General features: G+C 39.1%; 1 protein-coding gene across 1 annotated transcript in view; it reads right to left on the bottom strand.

Annotated features, from left to right (window-relative positions):
- The window catches only part of PCSK1 (proprotein convertase subtilisin/kexin type 1), a 56,142-nt gene that overhangs the window by 25,221 nt on the left and 14,588 nt on the right, over positions 1-16,333 (bottom strand). Inside the window, exons 5-9 of the mRNA XM_007942543.2 lie at positions 15,515-15,591; positions 9,122-9,210; positions 6,288-6,460; positions 4,295-4,507; positions 599-699 (exon numbers count right to left, since the gene is read on the bottom strand). Coding sequence (XP_007940734.1) covers positions 599-699; positions 4,295-4,507; positions 6,288-6,460; positions 9,122-9,210; positions 15,515-15,591 — 653 coding nt within the window. The remainder of the gene's footprint in view (positions 1-598; positions 700-4,294; positions 4,508-6,287; positions 6,461-9,121; positions 9,211-15,514; positions 15,592-16,333) is intronic.

Genomic DNA, 16,333 nt, shown 5'->3' with positions numbered 1-16,333 from the left:
AGGGTCTGTGCAATCTTTCTGCCTAGTTTGCCATCTTGCCAGAACCGGAAAGCATGCTTTTTTAAAGGTCAAAGAACATTAAGACATGGAATATGCTCTTAATATACTACTGGGTAGATTGTTCACCCTGATAGTGTGACAGTTAAGCATTAGACTTCTAATCAAAAGGTTAGCAGTTCAAATCCACCCAAAGTTCTACAGGAGAAAGACCTGACAATTTGCTTCCATAAGGATTAAAGCCAAGACAACCCTATGGGGCCTTTCTGCTCTATCTCACAAGGTTGCTATGAGTCCAAGTTGGCTCTGCAGCACCTCATAACAATGACAACAAATTTTAAAAAACAAACAATGAAATAATGTATATGTTATGATGCCAATTTTTAAAGATATGTACTTGTATTAAATCTACACTGAGATGTTAACAATGGTTATCTCAAAGTGTCAGGAAGAGAGTTTATTCTTATCCTTTTGTATTTTTTATATTGTCCAAATTATCTACTGTAATCACGTATGAAGAAAACAATACATTTTTTAATTAAAAAGATAGGAAAGAGAAAAAGGCCTTAATAAAGGTGATAAGAAGCTTTCTGGGTCTTACTTTGCTTCCAGAGCCAGAGCAAAGATGCCAGCAGCCAGGGGTGCCGAGGCCGAAGTGCCCGTATGAGTCTCTGTGCAGTCATTGTGCAGGTCAGCACTTGTCTGGATGGCATCAGGGAGGAGAGAAAGAGAGGGAGAACATGTGAGAAGTAAGATCTTGTCCCCATGGGTTAAGCATTCCCAGCACTGCATCTGCTACCATCAGGAAACTCAGCTGATTCGATTCCCTGCTTCCTCCTCCAAGCCACCGGGTGCTTATTTGCCATCTGCTGATATTTTGGTACACTCTCTTCTATATGCAACTTGTCTATAATTCTGGCATCATGATGCCTTTTCTGGGGATGAAGTACTCCCACTATGAATATTTTCTCTTTCGAGATTCCCAAACGAAATGCTGTCTAAAAAAAAAAAAGAGAGCTGTTTCAAAATCACTGTGAATCATGCTGGCCCATTAATCATCAGGTCCATTGTGTTTAGTCTGGTGTATTTAAAAATTCTGTCTCATGCCAGTGGCGTCACGGGGTAGGGGGCATTGAGAACTACACCTGGTGACACTGTCAGAAGGGACACCAACATGACTGTAAAAATTTTGTGCAATGTTTCAGCAGAAATGTGTTATTTTTAATAATAAAAAAAATCCCTGTATTTAGTTACAGTAGGAGTCCTGCTGACACGGTGGTTAAGTATTCAACTGCTATCAAAAGGACAGTGGTTTGAACCCACCAGCCACCTTGTGTTAGAAAAATGAGGCTGTCTGCTTCCATAATGATTTATAGCCTTGGAAATACTATGGGGCAGTTCTACTCTGTCCTATAGAGTTGTTATGAGTCGGAATTCGACTCAATGGCAGTAAGTTTATAACAACAAAACATTTTTCATAAGCTCAGGTTATATTTATCTTTATACCTACAAAGCTAAAACAGTAGGCTAATTTACTTTTTGGACCTTCTAATGCACTCCAGTCAGAGCTGTCATTATTACCCAATACAATGACCCTTTGAAACAAATGGTTTCCATCTGTACGCACTACAAGCACATACTGTTGTTTTCATTACTTCTGGTGTTTTTATAGTCACTGATATTGTCATACTTTCTGGTGTTTTAGCTACAATATTGTGGTAATTATTATTTGTGAACCTCTGTGTGTAGCTCTTTTCGAGAATGAAGTAGTAATTAAAGGAGAAAGATTTCAAAAGGCTTCTGCTCACCTACTAATAATGTAATTCAATGTAGAAAGATTTTACAAAACAATTTTGTTTTTAATATTCATATAATTACCATTCGTATAATTCACCAGCCACTCCTTGGAAGGAAGATGGGGCAATCTACTTTTGTAGTGATACTGCCTCAGAAACCCAAGGAGGGGTTGCTATGAGTCGGATCTGACTCAATGGCAGTGAATTTTTTTTTTTCCAAATAATCTGAGAAATCACATTTGAGCAATTTATAATGATATTTATCATATTTTTTATGACTGAAAGTGACATTATACATTACTAAGTATTCTATATGGTCTGGTACAGTAGAAGGTCCATGAAGGGGGTGACACCATGAGTTCCTGTACTAGGTGACACTAATCCTACTGATGCCACTGCATCATGCAAGATTCCATTTGCCTTCAGATTGACATTTGGCTGCCTCTTCAGCAGAGGAATACGAAACCAGCCAGATTTGAGTAACTCCAAATACTTGCAGAAAATTTGCTTTGTATGTAGGTTGTACTCACTCCTGACTTGACTTCATGCTCATACGTAAATGTTCCTATTTGTACTTAGATGAAAATAGTGGAGTGCTCAAATGGAAATTGTACTGGACTTAGATCTGGGTTCCGTTTCTAGAGCTGCTACTTATTAGATGAGTACCATGGGCTAGTCACTTTGTTTCCCCATCTGGAAAATGAGGTTGAAGTTTCCTGAGTTGTACTGATGATAAATTAGATCATGTCTGTGAAAGCATTTTTGTTCAATATGTGAGAAATTGTCTAGGCTAACTTTAGGGCAATGATGAGATGAAAGGAGAAAAATAAATAAATAAAAAAGAATGTTCCCATCAGTCTGTCTTTAAGAACCACAACACTGCTGGTTTAACAAGCAGTTGGGCCAAAGGATTACTAACAAGACATCTACTCAGGCCTCAGCATTATGTTTTTTAACCACAGATTTCAATGTGTGGGAAGTAGGTGTAAAAAAATAATTTGTTCTTTTATCACTTCCTTTTGCTTCCCACTTGGAGTCACTGCATTTCTCAAGTTATGGTGGCTGTGTTCTGCGGAGGGCTGTGGAAGCAAGGTCACCCTTTTTACCTGTTGACGTAAGTAAGCCCCCAGAGATGACTGTGCTGAGGAAGAGGTTTGCGTTAAGAAAAGGCTAAGTTGTTCCAATTGTCTCAAACAGAATTTACCAGCTGTCTCTCCCATGGCTGGTAGAGGGGGGAGCTTTACAAAGACTGAAACTCTTCTTCCTGCTTCAGTGCAGGTCACCTCCAACAAGGGACAGTCTATGACATGGTGACCGAAATGTCTAACCACCATTTTCTGAAAGGCAGCCCTGGATACCCACAGGTACAAAGACCAACCAGAGACTCAACAAAAGTGAGGCAATTATCTGATATGCCCTTTTCAAAAACCACACAAAATATGCCTTCCATAAAGAACTCTTGGGCAGAATGTTACTTTCTATTACTCAAGTAATTGATGATATGGGTCTGAAAGAGGGGGCAGTGCATGTAAATTGAGAACACAGTTTTTGTGCCTAAACTAGAGGACATTGCAGAAACAGATAGAGTTCCAGAATAATAATCCTGTATCAAGATAATAGTGCCAACGATTTTCGAATTTGTTGAGATGTTATTAATAGGAATTTTACACACATTCCAAGGTCTAATTATTATGGAAGTCATTTGCAATCTGATTGGATCATGACCTGCCATTTCATTAAGTTCAGCATACTTTAGCTACTTGATTCTTTTTGTGTCAGGAATTAAATTGGGGCCTTTACATTTTTTAATGAAAAGTGCCTCTCTCTGTTCTCAAAGCCTCGGAATGGCCCTTCATCATCTTGCCCTTGAAGGGAAATCCGATAATTGCCCTTGGCAGTCTGACTCATGGAAGCGCAGGCACAGCCAAGCGTGGGCTGGAGGAGCTCTCTGAGCCTGTAACCTCCCGGTGCTGCTTATCCGGATGCTGAGAAGTTCACCTCAGGGGAAATTTAGGCTGTTATTTTCCTGCAGGCTGCCCATTTTTAGGAGGCATAACTTGTGTATGCTCTGTATTTTTATCATCTGCCAAAGGGCAAGTCAGACCACATCCCTGCTATTAGAAGATCAACAAGTACAAGGGTGATAAAGCCCCTACAGCCCTGAAATCTTTATGGCTGCTTTCACAGGGGCCTCAGATAAGCAGAATGGACATGTGGCATCTCCACAGTATGCAATGACAGGTTTGGTGGCTTCCCAGGGCTGAGTTTAAAAATATCAGAGAGGTAAGAACATCTTGGCAGAAGTATTATTATCCATGAGAGAGAAAATTTCCCAATATATGCCAGCTTTTCAAGTAAGTAAGCATTAAGTCTCCTCAACTGAGATATCAAGCTTAAGCAAATCAATTTTACCAGAGTTCAGTTAGGAGGATCCTTCGGAATGCAAGCCATGCTCTCTGACCCAAGCAGAGAGAGGCAGACAAAAAAAAAAAAACACTTACAATTCGCTGGTCAGTATAATCCCCGCTGCTGTAAGAGGTAGCCAGTGTGGAGGAGCACTTCTCAGCATACCATGGGGAGAGGCCTTGCTGGGAGGCACTGCTGATAGAGATGGTGTAGATGCTGTCTGTATACCCATCACAGTCACAGTTGTCTCCTTGACGCCCTCCATTTCCTGAAGCCCAGACGAAGATGGAACCCTTGCCTTGTCTCCCCTAAAGGAAAAGCCATAATATATACTATGTTTGTGATCAGCTACTAAACTCAAGTTTGGCAATTTAAACCACCCAGTGGCACTGCAGAAGAAAGACCTGGCAATTTGCTTCTGTAAAGATTACAGTCAAGAAAACTCTATGGAACACTTCTACTCTCTAACATATGGGGTCATCATGAGTTGAAATTGACTTGGTGGCAAGGGTTTTTTTTTTTTTTTTTTTTTTTTTAAATTATTATATATGGGTTGAATCAACTTTATAGCAGTTGAGTTATGGAGTCCCTGAGTGATGCAAACAGTTAACATGCTTGGCTGCTAACAGAAAAGTTGGAGGTTCAAGTCCAACTTTTATGCTTTTTTGTGTGAAAATGTTATGCTCAACAAAGTTTCCATGTTTCTTCCATCCTAGATGCATCTTGAAAGAGACCTTATGATCTACTTCCAATCAATCAACCACTGAAAACCCCATGGAGCACAGTTCTACTCTGAAACACAGGGTCATCGTGAATTGGAATCAACTCTACTGTGGCAACTTTTTCTTCTTTTGTTTGTTTTGTTTGTTTGTTTACCATCTGTTAGCATGGCTGTCATGTCCTGATAAAAATCCTCAAAAAACAAATACATGCATGAAGTTCTTAGAGAGAGTTATTTGGGGTCTATTTTTGACTCTAGGTTCTCCAACATCAGTGCTGAAAATTTCAGAGGACTGCAAGAGCCATCAGGCCCTTGGCTCTACCAGTCCTCCTTCATCTGAGTCCTCTATGGGATCAGCATTGCTTTTCTTCCTTCCTTTCTTTATTATGAGGATTCATAATCTGGCCTGTAGCACTCGTTTGGAGTGCCTGGGTGGTACAAGTTGTAAAGCACTAGACTACTAACTGAAAGGTTGGCAGAAGGAGCCCACCCAGCAGCACTTTGGAAAAGAGGCCTCGTGATCTGCCTCCCAAAGGTCGTAGCCTTGAAATCTCTATGGAACAATTCTAATCTGCACACATAAAGTTGTCATAAATTGGGATTAACAACTGGACAGCAACTAACAACAACAACGACGACCCTTGCTCATATTTTTTCACTCTTCTCTAGGCTATGTCACTATGTTTGAATCTTTGAACTTCCTCTCTTTCTTTCTGCTTGAATCTTCTGGCTGACTGATAGAATCGCACAATCAGGCATTATTCAGATCTGTTTGCAGCTGCATTAAAAGGAACTGTCAATTGAATGGATTTCATCAAGGCCATCCTTTCTATGATTTTCCAATTTGTGCTCACCAAAGTTTCTATGTTTGTTCCATCCTGTGGAGTATAAGGTCTCAGAATGTGTCCAGGAATGCAGTAAATTATTGTATTATTGAATATAATAATATCACCGACACACAAGTGTTCAAAGTATGCACAGTAGAAGGGAGCATGTTGGTATCTTTAAGAATTCATTTTCAGAGCATCCTAAAACATTCAGGGTAATAGTTCATCTGGTATAAAACCGAGAAGCAGTAGAAAAGTGAAAAAGGTCAAAGAAATGTCCAGAATTATGAGATTATTTTTAAGTGAATATTCAAAAAGTAATTAAACTCTGTCCAATGTCAAAGTCAAACAGGGAAAATTCTCTTAACCCCTAACATCCATCCCTCTGAAGAATGATTTGGCTCTCTAAATGCATTTAAAATTGTAAAGGACTTTGATAAGAAATTCATACTCAAACTGCAACCCCCCCTTTAAGGTGTTCTTCCCTTCCCCTCAAATCCAAATGGTCATGTTTCACCTCAGATGGGTTAAGCATCTCACCTGTTTGACACCATATTCAAAAGCCTTCTGGGCTAGTCTTCCAGGCCCCTCCACAGTTTTTCCATCATCATTAGGACCCCAGCTTGCACTGTAAATATCCACATGTCCAGGGTTGAATCCTATTGAACTGGCCTCAATAGCATCGGTCACAATGCCATCCAGCATTCTTATGCCTAAGCAGTAAAAAAAACAGTTGTTGATGTAAGTGTGTATATGTCAAAAGACACAATGCTCTTAGTATTCACATTTTAAATGGACTCTCAAAAGAGTCACAAACAAGGGTAACCACTGGGTGTCCCATACGCCCATGACCCAGCTGCTAACAGAAGAAAGGTACAAGTTACCCCCTCCATAAGCTTTCTTCTCTGCCCTTTAGAAAGAACTAGAAACACTGTGCCGACAGTCCTGATTATTTGTCCCACCTAAGGCTGTCCTCAGTAATACCCCTGAGGGTAAGAGGGCATGACATTGTTGGACAAGAAGTAGTGGCCATGGATGTGCTGATTATAAAATGTCTCAGGTTTCTCCTCCCGTCACCCCACGAGAGAACAGCTTTCAGAAAGTTCCATGAAAGAGCCTTCTTTCATGGCCACATCACTAATGGCTGTGGCCCAGCCTGCACCATACAAAGGACCCTGTACAGAGACCTTGAAGCTTGAAAAGATCTACACACAATAGGAAACTAACAAATTGGAAAGAATCCTTGTTTCTAAGCAGTGATTAAAAATAACCTGGAGGCTATTCTTTTATATGTTTCCTAAGAATCATTTTCAAGGAACAAGCTTCCTTTTCTTCCAAATCATATCAAGGATGAAATCATTGCCATGGATGTTACTCCTGAGGGGGAATCATTTTTCATCAGGAGAAGGTAGATGCAGGGCTCTTTGTGCTTTCCCACAGGCTGTCACCCACCGTCAGACTCATGAATTTAAGAGCTGGGAAGGAAAACACAATTTAGACAGATACACGCAGTTACCCGGTTATTCCTGGCTTCGCGGTAATAATGCAATGGAGTGCACAGCCTTATATTTTCACACTATTACTTACTATGTAACAAAGGTTTTGTTTGTTTGCTTGTTTGTTAAAAAAAAAAGCATGTAATTGACACCATAAGTTATAGTCACATTTGTAAAAGAAATTGTTTAAAAATTAACTTGGGGCTAGAGCATTGAAGGAATAACCAAAACAACAACAAAAAAAAAATCACTGGGTTGGAATCAAAAGGCTTATTTTTCAGTTCTACGTGGCCACGGACTATCTTTTGTTACCTTGAGAACCTTGCTTCTGATTCCTCTTCTATAAAATAAAGGAGTCAGATGATTCTGTCACAATCTGTAGCTACCTACTTCATCATGCCTTCAAAAGTGGATTCATTTTGTACGTATACACAATGTGCACTTCTGCCTTCATTTTCTTTCATTTAACACATCATGGCACTTTGAAGACGCTACTATCCAAGTGTCCAGAATGACACTTAAAATCTAAAAGTGTACTCCATCAGTGACAGATGTATTATATATGACAAGATGTGTATTTATTTGGTTTCCCAAAAGGAATACATAACCAAACTCAAGGTATATTCACGTATCGTTTAATGGGATTTTACTGTAATTGATATGTTCTAAAATTGACCTTTTTTGTTGTTAACTGTTTCTGAAAACTAAACTAAAAGTCCATAACATAACTGTGAAAGCCTAAGGTGGGCATAGTATTGAGGAGATACAAGTATTATATTCTCTGTTAGGCTCTGCAGATTGACTCTCCACCCATCTCCATTGGAACGTGCACTACATGCTTTGAGTTCTACCTTCCCATTGAGTTCAGCTAAGGACGTTGGGAGGTAAGAGGAGAGTGAGGAATCCTTCCTCACTTAGAAACAGGACCTTTGTTATAGTCAAGACCATAGCTTCTGCCTAGTGGCTCTCCTATGGCCCCAGCTCTCTCTCCAGCTTTCACTGACTTCTCCTTCCCCTTGCCTGGACCTTATCAACGTATCATCTGCCTACAATTGCTAGCCTCTTATTGGTTTCCTTATGAACAGTTCCTTTATTAAATTGTCCTCAATTACCCTGATGGAGCATACCTTATGTTTTCTGTAAGGACTCAGACTGAAATAACTAGAGATTCAAAATTCTTACCATCACAAACAACTTTGGCTTCTTAATAGAACAGTTATGGTTTTGTTTTGTTTGTTTGTTTTTTTAATTTTCTAAACTTCTTTTTTTCTGCTATGAAGTGAAGAAAGAAAATTGAGAGGCAGGGAAAATCTTTGCCTAAATTTACCTCTTTCCTCTATTCCCTTAAGGAGCCCTGGTAACGCAGTGGTTAAAACATTTGGCTTCTAACCAAAAGGCCAGTTGTTTGAACCCAAAAGGCTAGCTGCTTCATGGGATAAAGGTGTGGTAGTATGTTTCTGTTAAGATTTACAGCCTTGGAAACCCTATGGGGCTGTTCTACTCTGTCCTATAAGATCACTATATGTTGGAATAGAATTAACAATGGATTTGTTTGTTCTTGTTGTTGTGTTTCTGTTTCCTTAGCAAGAACTCAATGACAAACACATCTAAATCAGAATATATATAAAGTTAGATTTGGTTCAAACACTATTCAACTTTTCAATTTTTTTTTCCCACAAAGATATATGGGCTATATTCAGGAGTATATCTAAGAATACAGATCTATGGATTTGCTTGTAAATCACCCTAAAGTCCTGCAGCTAATTTTGTGTGGAATTTATTTATTCATCTGGTCATTGAAAACACCCACCCTATTGACACCAAATGATGCAAGCCTCTAATTAAAGGACCAACCAACGAAACAACCCTCTGTTTTACCTCCAACTTTGGAATTGTATGCAACTCCGACCCCACACTTGTGATTATTTGCTTGCATGGCAATTTCTCCTGCACATCTGGTCCCATGTCTGAGGATTAAACATAAGAATTATAAAACATACACAAGGACCAAACATTTATTTTATACAAGAAATTCATGTTACATGGATATATATTAGTGTTTTGTCAGTCTTATTGCTGGTTTTCTTCACATCAAATTTAGTTGAAGTGTACGTTCAAATTAAGGGCAGGGACTGGAGCCAGACTATAAATTTAAATTCTGGCTTCTGCCACAACTAGTGGTGTGATCTCAGGTAAGTACTTAACCTCAAACAGTTGTTGCGAGGAACACCTGATGTGGTGTGTAGGGTAGAACAATGAATGGTTGGTATATAGTTAGAACTCAGGAAGTGTTAGCTATTGATACTACAATGCACAACTCTGACTCTTTCAGAAAGCATTTCAAAGAAATGGCTCCACTTCATACTTTTTGTTAGTGAAGTAACTCCTCATTTCACTCCTTAGTGGCTAAATTGAACTAGATTATCCTGGACCAGCCTTAATGGGATATGCTAGGGCAAAGTTCTCACTCAGGTCCTCCTCCCCTTGATGTTTCCATCCTCTAACCATACACCAGGCTCAAACATTTTAAGGGTTTCCTAGTACCAAGAGGAGTTTGAGGTTTTAACAACACACTTCAAACTAATCAAGAGACCTGAACAAGATTGGTTTTGCAGTCAGACAAAGAGGGTAATTTATTATTTCAGCACACATTTTGGAAAAAAAATCATAAAATGCACCAAATTCTACTATTAAGGCATTAATTCATAAATTCTGGAATTAATAATTGCTTTTTCCCATCACTACCCTGATCTCAGGAGGGCCAATATGTCATGAGCACATTAATACAAGTTTTTTGATTTTGTGCTTTTTATTTGGTTTCATGTTTTTCATTGTGGAAGCATCTGGGAGCAATGTGAGGGCTGTTAATGGCTTGAAGAGCCATTGATCAGGCATGTTGACATAGACAAAAAGGACAGAAAGGTCAGCTCTGAAAAACTCTGTCGTCCAATTATTGTTAGACATGACTACACTGGCCATTGATTAATTTAGCCTTGGCTGAAATATGAAAATTCTAAATTGACTGAGCCATTCAAAACAATTCCGTTACATTTAACTATGTTCCTGAAGTGCAAAAAAGATGATTTCCTGGCACTCTGATGGTGTAGTGCTTAAGGCATTTGCCTACTAACCAGAAGGCTGGTGGTTCAAACCCACCAGCCACTCCTCGAAAGGAAGACTGGGTGATCTACTTCCATAGAGATACCTCCTCAGAAACCCAAGGTGGGGTCACTGTGAGTCAGATCCAACTAGAAGGCAGTGAGTTTGGTGGGATTTTTTTTTCCTACTAAATGACATTCTTGCTCCTTCATGTTAATATTGGATAGGAATCCTAAGATCAATATAAAAAAATTTAAAAATAAAAAAAACTCTCTGCCATAGAGTCGGTTCCAACTCATAGCTACCCATTCTTGAGTTTCCAAGGCACTATCTCTATGAAAGTAGATTGCTCAATCTTCCTTCTGAGGAGTACCCACAGAATAATATAATTATGATTAATTTAAGGTCTTTTCTGATACAGCAGGCATCTGCTCCTTTTTTTGTCTGCTAGAATTCTTCCCTTTTGGGAAGACTGCCTCCTTTACTCCTTGTTATTCTTCAATCATAGGGCCTCTCCTCCTAGAGTGCTCTCAAAGATTGATGCAGATTCTGAGAAAGAGAATTAAACTCTTTCCTAGGAATCTTGAACTTGAAATGCCATGTGGACCATGTGAATTTTGCTTCTAGGCAAGAATCTGTCTGAGAATGAAACTAAGCAGAGAAGTGCCACACTAGAAGGTGGAGAGATAGTGTTTGATGTCTTGATGATACATTATTTGAGCTCCTGGATCTTATGATGCCTGAAGCAAGATCATCCTTGGGGTGAATTGAAAACAAAAGAAAGAAAGAAAGAGAAATAATCCCCATCTTGAATAACTTTAAGTCAGGAGCACTTGCAAATGAAACTTTTCTGACTAACATATCCATTATCTGAGAAAGGCAGTCATATTTTAGGTTTCCTTGATACATTTGCCCTCTTTGTCTTAGGGAGAGGAAACATTCAGTTGTCATCCTCTGGGAAATGTCTCCTAGAAGTCACCACTGTCTATATTCCCATTTATACACAAAAGGAGGCAGGACCCAGAATAGCCAAGAAATTCAGTGCCATCTCCAGGCTGAGCCAATAGAATCAACCTATTGACAGACAGTCTCAGTATTGTGCCTCTGTCCCAAAAATGATTTAATGTAACCCCACCTATTATTTTTCTTTATTTACATACTGAGGACTAACTACCTCCTAGTGAAAGTTGTAGTAGTGCCATTGTACAAACATGCGTTGATAACTGTTCCTCCTTATATCCTCACTTCCCACCTTTGTACCTTCAGAAAAAAGGAAGACTTCATCAAAGTGGTTCTATGCTATTCTTTACAGGCCTGCATCTTTTACTTTCCTTAAATCAGGTACTGAGATAAAAGAACCTTCTATTATTTTAGAACAATGGTAGTAACTGGCATTTAAACAAATTGATTTTTTAAAAAAATTATCCCACAAGATAGCTTAAAGACTACTATTATTATACTTAAAATGCCCTTGTCACACATGTTATTTAGCTAGAAAAATAATCCGTAATTGGTGTTGAAATACTGAGGACAGATTCACGCCAGCTTAATAGTAAAAGTTACCTGTGCTTCTAAGGTTTCATTATTCAGTGATTTCCTCTTTTGATTTGCAAAGGAGCATTCAAATGTTGCTGTCATTAATCTCATTTACATAGTAATAAAGAACAGCAGCAACACTGATAATGTGGAGAGATAACGCCCTTGGAATTGGTGGATAATAGGTCTCCAATTGCTATAAAAAGGCCAACATAAAATGAAGCCATTCATTTTCAAAATGTAAGGGATTTATTTCTGACAACATACTGGAAGGTTAATTCTACTTTTTATTACACTTTCGGATAAATGATAGTGATACTACCTTTTTGTTTGATAGTCAAGAGGACTCTTATATATAAGTTGCTTATTGTGTCATTTTCAAATACCAGATTCTGAATTGGCTCAGAGGATTGACTTGGCTTCTGTTCTTATCGAATGATATTCTTGTCATGCTGACTTCTCACTGAAAGAAAGGCCTACCTCAGTTGTTAAATGAAAAGCCTCGACGTTGTCATCATCTTTGTCATTGTCTTCATCATCCTCATCATCTTACTTAACATTTTATATAAATGATTGTATATATAAATTCATTTAATCTTCATAATGACCTAATGAAGTAGATACTATCCCTTTTTAACAGATGATAAAACTGAAGCATAAAAAAGTTAAGGAATTTGCTTGAAGTCACTCAACTATTAGTAGAAGATCTAAGATTGACTCTAACTCTGGCTTCAAAGTCTGTGCTCTTAAATAGTGTAGCTGTCCTACACTAACAGGAGCTCTGGTAGCATAGCACCTAAGGCATTTGACTGCTAACCAGAAGCCTGGTGGTTCAAACCCACCAGCCACTCCTCGGAAGGAAGGTTGGGAAATCTACTTCCATAGTGATACCATCTCGGAAACCCAAGGAGGGGGTCACTACGAGTCACATTTGACTCAATGGCATATAACAACAACAACAATAACTACAGTAACTATGTTATGTGGAGCTTCCATGGCAGGTTACATTTTGAAGCTCAGGGTTTTCAGGAACAAAATAAATTTCATTATATGGGCTGCTTTCTTGGAGTGTAGGAACTCCCTGTGTTGGGGACGTGCGACTATTATAAATATTGTGAGTTTCCTCCTTTTACAAGAGAGAAGATGGAGGTCTGAGTATCCATCCCTCCCTCAACACCTATGAGAAGAGCAACTCTATAGAGTACACCAGATATTCATCTATCACACAGCCACCACCCAAGTTATCACCCAGGGTACAATGTCCTGGGAAGGGGCTTACACCTCTAGCTAACAGTCCCCTCAGCTGCTCCCATGTGGCTAGCACTGAATTTCCTTCACAGTGTTGACCAAGTGGATAGAATGAGAATAGTAGTTTTGTCTCCATTCTAAGAAGAGTGTTCCTTTCTTCCTACACGTGTCATTTATTTCTTCAGGAAGTTCCTTTCAGAAAAATAGGGAGCTGGTGTTTTGAGGAAGAAGGAAATATAGGCAATCCTCTGATTATGAGAGGAGCTCTGGTAGCATAGTGCCTAAGGCACTTGACTGCTGACCAGAAGGCTGGCGGTTCAAACCCACCAGCCACTCCTCGGAAGGAAGGTTGGGCAATCTGCGTCCATAGTGATACTGCCTCGGAAACCCAAGGAGGGGTCGCTATGGGTCGGGTCTGACTCGACAGCACATAACAACAACAACAACTGATTATGAACATCTGACTTCGTACATCCATACTTACAAGCTAACCTCTGTAAAGCCTGCTATGTTAAAAATTTGAAATACCTACAATGGTTCATAATAACAATTGGGTGCTTTGTAACATGCATCAAAAAATCATTTATATTATTATGTTAAAAGTGTTCTAGCATATCTGGAAGTGTTTCTTTAACATTTTTTATGCATAGAAGGAAGGGTACACTATCGACTGAATGCTAAGACAAACATTTGACTATCTGGCATTAGATATGAACCATACCCAATGGTTTCATATTATGTAGAAATTCTACTTAAAGATAGATTTAAGCAATAACCCATTCATAATCCAGGGACTTCCTGTACAGACAGAGAGAGGTAAGTGATTTTCCCCAGGGTCGTCCTCTAACCTGGTATTCAGCAGAGCCATGACTACAGCCAGGCTATAATTACAAGGCCTGACTTCTAGAAGATCAGATGTTCCTGCTGGTCCTGTACCACCTTGGCTCAAAAACATGTCTGGTGACTTGATATAAGCTCTTGGGACACTCCTACTTTCCTCCAAGAGTGTCCCATCCAGAGTTTCCTGTTGTATTGATAATGGAATGTTCCAACTTCAAGGTGATACTTAAAGTCAACCTCTTACTCCTACCATTGAAGAATTAAATGGTACTGAAAGAAACAGTGTCTTTGAATCTGCCACAAGTTACCTTCTTCTCCCCAAAGAAAAAAATAAACACCTAGGAGTTGAGGACAAGTCATGTACCCCAGCCTCCTTTCTTGGGTTCTGCTTGGACTTCTGGAAGGGGGATTATACAAGGAAAGAAACAACTTTAAGTCAATACAGTGCCAGCCACATAGCTGTTCTGAGAGAAAAAGAGAGAGAGGGAGAACTTAGTTGAACCAAGTTAGTTTGTTGGTTAATAGCCCAAAAGAGAGAGCCATCCACAGAGAAAATGAGTGTCACACTTCATGTGACATTCATGAAGAGCTTTGGTTGCTTTGCTCTTTTCTTCCTCACTCCAAAGCAGTAAGCCCTGATTTTGACCTTAGCTTTCATCTATTTTGGGAAAATTTGAATGTCTCCTTGAAGTTTTTGAGAAATTTCATATGAACAAAGATGAGTTCTCAAATGAGCTTGGACACATCGAGGCCAAGGGACTTGAAGGGTGAATTTTCTTTGGGGCTGGCAAAGAGTGTTAAGAACAGCTTCTTGGCCCTCAGTCTTTCTTTGGCCTCTAAGACTTCCTTTAACTTAGAAAGGTCTGACTTGTGGCCTCTCATCACTCTGGCTGCTACAGAGAAATAGCTCAATTAGAAGTCAGATGCTGTCCTTTTACTCTTCTCTTTGGCTTTATAATAGCCAGCAGGTACCCTGGAGCAGACAGCCAACCAGCCCAATGCACTAGAGACTTTCTCAGATTTGAAGCCACACCTCAGGATGTTTTTCTTGGATTTGGGACCAGACATCAGGTCTGACATCTGCATGCTCTTCTGGGAACACTGATGAGGGTGGTTGTGCCCACTACATAAAGTTGTGGCAGATTTATTATCTTGGTCATGTATATTTCTTTTCATGACTAACATCAGGCATATTGTTAATAGCGAAAAATTCATAGAGAAATTAGTGTATATTGAAGTGGCGACACAAGGTTTTTATTCATTATGTTCCAACCATTCTTTCTAATGTTGCAACTATTGCAGTAACACTGGTGGGGAGAATTTCATAACAAAAGAAGTAAGGTAACTGAAATATGACTCTATAAACAAAAGGAGTATAAAAATGGAAGCTTTTGTTTCTGTTTTAAAAATAATAAAATATTGTGACAGGTATTATGTGCATTAACATTTTCTGAAGGCTGAATGTGCATCACATTTATAGTATAATTTTCTCAAATAAGATAAAAGCATTTTAAAGTACTTCATTCCTAAAAATGCACATTTACTCACTTGTTCTCATTTGTGGGATCATATCGGGGAAATGGATCATGGTCATTATCATTAAAATCATAGCTAGCCTCTGGATCCTAAAGAGACAACAGAAATAACACTGTAACATCATAATAAAAGCAGCATTTTCCAAGCCCTCTATCCCTACCGTACTGCCATTCTGAACAATAGCTCAAAAGCCTGCATTTCAGAGTGTCTGGCATGGTCATTGATCATTTATTATACCCATAAACCAAGCAGAGCTGATGAACACAGCAATGTGAGCCAGCATCCAATTCTCTGGAATTGTTACTGAACCCACACAGCTCATAGAGGTGATAGGATATTGGAGGTGGAAGGAATCAGACTTTACTTGGTTTAACCACTTCATTTTCAAGATGAGAAAATTGAGGCCCAGAATAGTTAAAAGAACTAAGGCCACAGAATTAGTTAGTGACATTTTGACACTCATTATCTTATTAGTACTGGGGCAAAAAGGTGGTTGAGGGCTGGGCTAAGGTTTACAGGGATATCCTTCAGCCCCACCAGACATCTTTAATAAATATATAATTTAAGTAAAGAGTGTGTTTGAAATTCAAGACATGCTCCGGATCTATTCCCTTTTCTAACCAGGTTGCTACACTTAAACATCTCTTATACTAATTCTATCACCACAACTGCTATTTCTCAATATTTCCCTTATCTTTCAGTAATTCCTACTTTCTACTCTATGCTAATCTTTTTCACCCATTCTTCCCTTTCCGTTTGCTCCTTGGCTTTGTACCATGGCTGGTGCATGTTGGATGGGCCCAAAGGGGGAGAAAGACAAAGGACAATCTT

Source organism: Orycteropus afer, unplaced genomic scaffold (assembly GCF_000298275.1).
Source record: "Orycteropus afer afer isolate SDZICR_OR568_19922 unplaced genomic scaffold, OryAfe1.0 scaffold00093, whole genome shotgun sequence".
Lineage (NCBI taxonomy): Eukaryota > Metazoa > Chordata > Mammalia > Tubulidentata > Orycteropodidae > Orycteropus > Orycteropus afer.
This window is presented reverse-complemented; position numbering and strand designations above follow the sequence as displayed.